Source organism: Silurus aristotelis (assembly GCF_946808225.1).
Source record: "Silurus aristotelis genome assembly, chromosome: 12".
Classification (NCBI taxonomy): Eukaryota; Metazoa; Chordata; class Actinopteri; order Siluriformes; family Siluridae; genus Silurus; species Silurus aristotelis.
Window position 1 is genome coordinate 10,127,911 of NC_139585.1, and position 6,461 is coordinate 10,134,371.

The following is a 6,461-nucleotide window of genomic DNA, read 5'->3' on the forward strand; positions in this document are numbered from 1 at the left end:
ACAGTTGTTTGTATAATTATTGAGAAGTTTATTGAGTACCAACTCTGCACTACCCATTCTTGGAAGATTTTGGGGATTTCTATGAATACATGCATAATTCTAGCTAATATAGTGTGAATTAAAGTAAGGTTTTATACCAGCTCTAGCTGTCTTTATAACAAATAGAGTAATCGGCCTCTGGGAACATTTCTTTTGATTAACTGTTTTCCAATTGCAATTAGATTACACTACAGAGATTGAAGAGACAATGTAGTATGAACAATAAAACTTATATACTTAAATACTTTTTGGACATTTCTAATGAATTCCATGACTGTGTGAAGATTTGGTTTTTATCCTGGAGACAAAAATGACATGTTAGAACAAGTAGCAGCAATCAAAAACCACTAACACACTATTGTGAACAGATTAGATCTGCAGGACCTATTCAGTGACTCCATTTCAGTTTCGCTCTATTTGTGTATTCTCCTCGCAGGACTAATTACAGACCAAATGACTTAATGGTTTTTACTCTCATTTTAGTCTTGTCCATATAGACACCTCTGTGATTTTGCAGTCTGATGAAACTATATGCTCTATTTAATTGCTCTATACTAAACCTTTCTTAAATTGTGAACTAATTTAAGTGGCTTTTTTTACTCACAGACTGATAAAGGGGTTATAATAACAAGAACAAGAACATAATTTCTGTCACCTAACTCACAATATCAGAAAACTTTAGCTTTCCATCAATATCCATAAGGAGATAAAGAAAACTGTGTACATTTTGTTCTTTTTGTGTATTCTGTAGAGATGTTGCATGTTTTAATTATCAGCTTGTGTTTCCTTTCACATTAAATGCAGCCAAACATGAACAGTAACCGGAGTCATGCTTGACTGAAGTAGATTTACTGTAATTTTTAAGGTTGTTCCTGATTTTTTTTATTTTTTATTTTTTTTTTTTTTGAGTAAACCACAGTTTTGCATAATGATAGATAAAAATTTTTTTCTAACTGCTACATGCTGCATCAATAGGGCAGCACAACACAATTGGAAAAGATTGCTATCTGCCCTCTTCCACATACATGAGCTCAGTGTCATTCATTATTGGCTAATGCTGCTGTGGTTGACAGCAGGGGTGTAACCTAGCTTGGGCATAAGCCATACATTTTTTTTTCACTTGGAGCAGTTTGTCACTGAGTACAACATGATGCCAGTAAAAGATGGCAGTGTTGTAATTTTGTATCTTTAGTGAACAGCGTTGTATTAGGTGAATGAAGGCAAATCAAGGTTTTTGCAAAATATGTAGAAATACTCATGCTTTATTTTCAGCCATGTCTCAGTTTTTATCTCACACATACAGGTAGTGTGAAGGACAAACCATTAATTTTAATTGATTCATAACAGTAGTGGACTATACCAAAGTGTTATAAGTCTCCTCTTTTACATATGTATGGTTTTTAATTGGTGAAACCTTTCGATTTAATTCACTACATGCATAATGCTTTGATTTATTCTGCACTATATTCACAAAAACATACTGTTCTTCGCCACTTTGAAGTGGAAGCATTAGTTGTGTTAAATGATTACATGACCTCAGACCACAACCATAACCCCATAGTCCACAAGTTACTGCAGGGTAGATGTTACTCTCACTGTGTGCCTGGAAGAATAGAAAACTCTCCTTAATACGGTATCATGTGCAGGAGAATAAAACGTGAACTGCAGAAATTATTCACACATAAGTCTCGATAGTTATTTTCACTCATGTAGAAATGCAAAAGGAGTTCTTTCATGGTTACTGGAATATTTAAACAGTATATAAATGTATAAATGTAAGCCGTCTACACTAATGTACTTTACACAGGCTTTAACGAAAGACACGTTACACGGTGTAACAGGTGAAATATGTTGCGCTTCCTTTAGGAGCATAGCGGTATTTTGGGAATAGCATGCCGATGCATTTTTCCAGTATTACTGCGTGTGTTCAAGACCGAGGAATATGTCCTTGTTATTTTCTGATGCTGATTTCTAAGTTTATTTGACTAACCCTTAACGCTGTAGCCAAGAAAAATAAAAAAGCACGAGTTTTGGAAATCTGTCTGTGCTTATATGATTTCTGTTGCAAATGGAGTTAGCGAGCTCTCCCTTCACCCAGACTCAACGCGTTACAACGGCTTGTATCTAAACAGTAGTCGACCAAGTAAGTCATTGTTCACTGTCTTCCTCCTTCCTTTCACAACTATTCCTCTCAGGAGTTTATCTTTTAGCATCGTCGTGCGTTTAAAAATCACCCGATGGAAGTTTTTTCTCCCGATGCCGTGCAGCTCAGAACACAGGTGAGGTGAGTTTTTTCGTTTCCGTTCCGTTTTTTTTTTTTTTTTAAAGGAATGCAAATAAGATTTTGATTGCAGGTGAAGGTTTGTGTATAAACCGCCTATATTTAACTTTCTATCTTCAACTTTTATGTAACAATACGAATACTAAACAATCAATCCTAATTTCTCTCCCTAATGCCCTTCTACTCTCCTTCTCTCTCTCTCTCTGTCAGGTAATCATGCTTTTGAGGTACCAAAGATCAGTGCTTCTGTCTGTTTGTTCTCTTTGGATCTGCCTGATTTATCACATCTCCCTACCTTTGGATGGAGTTCTCTTCAGTTAAAGACACTCAGTGCAGCTGAGGATGGCTCCACATGAACAGTCTAAAGATCCATGTAGCAACTAAGCAACTCAAGAACTATGAGGATGGATTTGGAATGTATTGATATTGACAATCTAGTAAACATCAACATTGATGGAGCTATAATAAATAGACATTTGGTGCCACCCAGATGATGATGATGGATGTCTGTTTGGGTCTTTCAAGGTTTCTTCGTTATAACATCTCAAGGAGTTTGTTCTTGCCAAAGTTGCCACCGGCTTGCTCGTTAGGAATAACCTTATAAGGAACAAATTTTAGGCACTAAACTTTTAGGAAAAGTAGGAAAACTTCCAACTTTCAAACATCTTAAATCTCTGTAAAGCTGCTTTGGGATAATGTCCATCAATAAAAGCGCTAAACAAATAAAAATGCGAAATATTCGTGAGCCATTTGGCGTTCCATAGTGGGACCTTGACGTTGAGTCGCACCGCTTCGCCTCACAGAGCACGAAATGTTTGCGTATTTTCTGACATCCAGATCTTTCTTGGAAATGCAAAAAATGCAAAAAAAATGTCCGAATAATACAGACAAGCGGATAATCCGAGCGCTGATTGCATGTTAATTGGGGCGGGACAGTAACGGGACAGACAGGTATGCAGTATACAGTGGAGCATGTCCTGTGCTGAGCTGTCAGGAAAACAGGACTAAAGTTCAAATCAGTACTGCACCCGACCAAGCCTGCCCGACAGGTTAGGAGACAGAGAGACGTCGTTTCAGTTTACAATCACCAAACAGTTAATACAAAACAAAAAGCTGCATTTCTCCCTCTGGAGATTTAGAAACTAAAAAAACTTACTGTCCTTAGATTAAATGTGTGGGTGTGTCCCAAACCTAATAAAGCCAATCAACGTAATCACTCCAGACCTCATCAGGTTGTGACATCATAGTATTTAATAGGATCAAAAAAATGAAAATTAAAAAAAGGAAAAAAAATAAAAAACCAAACACATTCACATCCTTTAGATTACAGTACGTTTGGCACATAATACATTGCTGACACTGAGAGAGAGAGAGAGAGAGAGAGAGAGAGAGAGAGAGAGAGAGAGAGAGAGAGAGAGAGAGAGAAAACTTACAAAACACAAACTTCACCAAACTAAAATTCTAATACAAGATGTATATAATACATACAGCACTATAATACATTGTGAAACGCTTAATGTAATACTGTATGCACAAATATTCAATATTCAGCCAGACAAACCCTAAATTTAAGAGGTAATATTTGAGCCATTTCAATTCTCTCTCTTTTTTATTTTATTTGTATTATTATTTACTTAAAAGACAAACCGTTGTTGGTTTCTATATAGCTTTTGAATGAATTCATTTACAGATAAACAAAGATCAGATAGAGCGTTTGGCATGTGAAAAGCCGATATTTACAAGCCGTTAAATAATAATAATAATAATAATAATAATAATAATAATAATAATTAAAAAATGCAATTTCAAAATGCATTTGTAAAACCGAGCGAAAACATTTTTGAAGTGAAGAATGGTCAGAAAAAACGAGTTTGCAAAAACCAAAACTCAAACGATTTGTCAAATTGCCACTGAGTTGTTCAAGCAAAGCTGTCACATTCCAGTAAGGGTTTAATTAGTGCGCCTGAAATGTACCCTGTCTCTTATTGACCTCTCCGTCATGTTTGTTCACATTTTCTTTTTTATAAATAACTGACTTCACTATTAAATGTGTATGATGGACAGGGAGAAACCTTGTGTAAGAATCATGGAGCTGTGCAATAACAAGGCTTTGTTATCTGAAAACATGCACAAGCAGGAAATGGCCTGCTTATTGACACGAGGGTCATTATGTGTACGATATAAAATAAATTATGAGCATGCACATGGTTTTTAAGCTACATTCCACAGTTTATGCTTTATGTACATGAGAGTGGTGTAGAGAAATAGGGAGAGAGAAAGAAAGAGAGAAACAGAGAAATTAATTCAACATCAATATCCTGCTGTTCAGGCTTCAATGGTCAGGCTTCTTACCCATTGAACACTCATCTTCATTTAATATCAGCAAGGTGGATATATGGGAAAGAGACAACACAAGAGGAAGGACAAACGGACATCAGAAAAAGTATAAGGACAATAACTGAAAGAAAAAACATGTTCAGTGTATTGCACATGAATATTATACAAACTTCTCTCTCCATAGACATAATACATTGTACAACTCAATTAATAGCTTTATTTGCCAAACCATGCAACAGTTGACTACTCGATTTTGAAGCGTTCACAGGCTTTGGAGCAGACAATATGTACATTACACTCTGTACAAAGGGCAAGACAGCTATGGGCACTGGCCTCTATGTCTGCTATTGCATAGTGGCAGGTCACTAAACACACGTAGCAGCCAGAGAAAGAGAATGAATGTGTGCGAAAATAAAAAAAACAAACAAAAAACAAAACACAACATCCAAAATTAAAAGATTTAAAAAATGGCATGTGCTCATGCAAACACATGCACACGGGCACGGGACCGGACCAATCAACACTTCGGATCAATACAACCCACATACAGCAGGCCTTCATAACACTTATCAAGAAATATACTGTATAGTAGTGTTATTATAAATAAAATTGCTCCCAAAATGTTCACCTGAATATACATAAAGGAATTCCACTGCACAGCACAACACATTTTATTGTCATTTATGGAGATTAATATTCTTTGTTTTTGTTTTTTTTTTGTTAGTTTTTTTGGACATTGCTGTCACTGTTTTGGGTTCATTCATACCAGATATCTGATTGCTAACATTACAACAATCATTTATATAATTAAATTTTGGTTCAACATAGTGCAATCCTGCCCCTCCTCCCCAAAAGCAGACCCTCTGAGCAGTTTGGGAAGTAGCTTTAAACTAAAGGAGCATTAGTATGGCTAGAGAGGCAAGGGATGGAAAAGAGCTGAAGTGAAAGAAGGCAAGAGGAAGCAATTGGAGGTGGAAAAGAACAAAAGCAGTAGTAGCTGCAGACACACACCCGGACCTCTTGCCTCAACCCCAATATCAGCATTTCTGCAGACAATCATCACCACTTTTATGTTTATCTTAGTGCTTAGTGTTTATGTGTCTGTATGCGCGTGAGAGAATGTTGTTGTATGTGTGTCTGAACAGGTGCTGCGAGGCTGACATTTAAGATAGCGCCTCTTCTCCAAAATAGGAGAAGCCCTTGAACTCCTCCTGGTTGATCTGCTTTATAATGGCATCATCCACAGGGGTGAGGACGGGGTCCTCACGTGTAAAATCCTGGTCAAAGTTGTTCACGTCCCTTTTGGTTTTCTGGAAAATAAAGAGTTACATCAACATTTACATGACTAATTACGAATATGTTATTAACAATAAACAGATTTTAATAGGAAGCACATTATTCAGTTTCTTTTCTCTTTACAGCATGCCAGGAAAGTTGAATGGGTCTAGATGTGTGTCAGCGGTCAGTGCTGTGGTTTAGGCTGAGGAAATATCAGAGCCAAAATGTACACCATGCCAAAATTGTGGGATTTGTATTGCTGTTGTTTTCTAGTTTATATTCGATAAAACACTAGATTTAGGCCACACCGACTTACATTTTGAAGAAGACAGATACAAATAATAAGAGCACTAAAGAGATACATATAGTGGCACTGTATTACATGTAATCCAAAAAGAAATCAGATGAAAAGTTTAATATTATTTGAAAAAAAAAAAGTCTAATTTTTTAAAAAGCTTGACATTTTTTAAAAGTGCAGAAAATAGAATAATGTTAAACTTATTCCTGCTGTTTTTATATAACATGG

General features: G+C 36.1%; 1 protein-coding gene and 1 long non-coding RNA gene across 2 annotated transcripts in view; one reads left to right on the forward strand and one right to left on the reverse strand.

The window, feature by feature from the left end:
* Positions 1 to 915: 915 nt before the first annotated feature.
* On the forward strand, positions 916 to 3,739 carry LOC310734563. Its single transcript, XR_014536086.1, has 2 exons — positions 916 to 1,871; positions 2,368 to 3,739. It is a non-coding gene; the product is annotated as an uncharacterized lncRNA (long non-coding RNA).
* prkcea (protein kinase C, epsilon a) overlaps positions 3,554 to 6,461 on the reverse strand; it is a 55,326-nt gene continuing 52,418 nt past the window's right edge. The window contains exon 15 of the mRNA XM_083556493.1: positions 3,554 to 5,967. Coding sequence (XP_083412619.1) covers positions 5,821 to 5,967 — 147 coding nt within the window. The 3' untranslated portion in view covers positions 3,554 to 5,820. The remainder of the gene's footprint in view (positions 5,968 to 6,461) is intronic.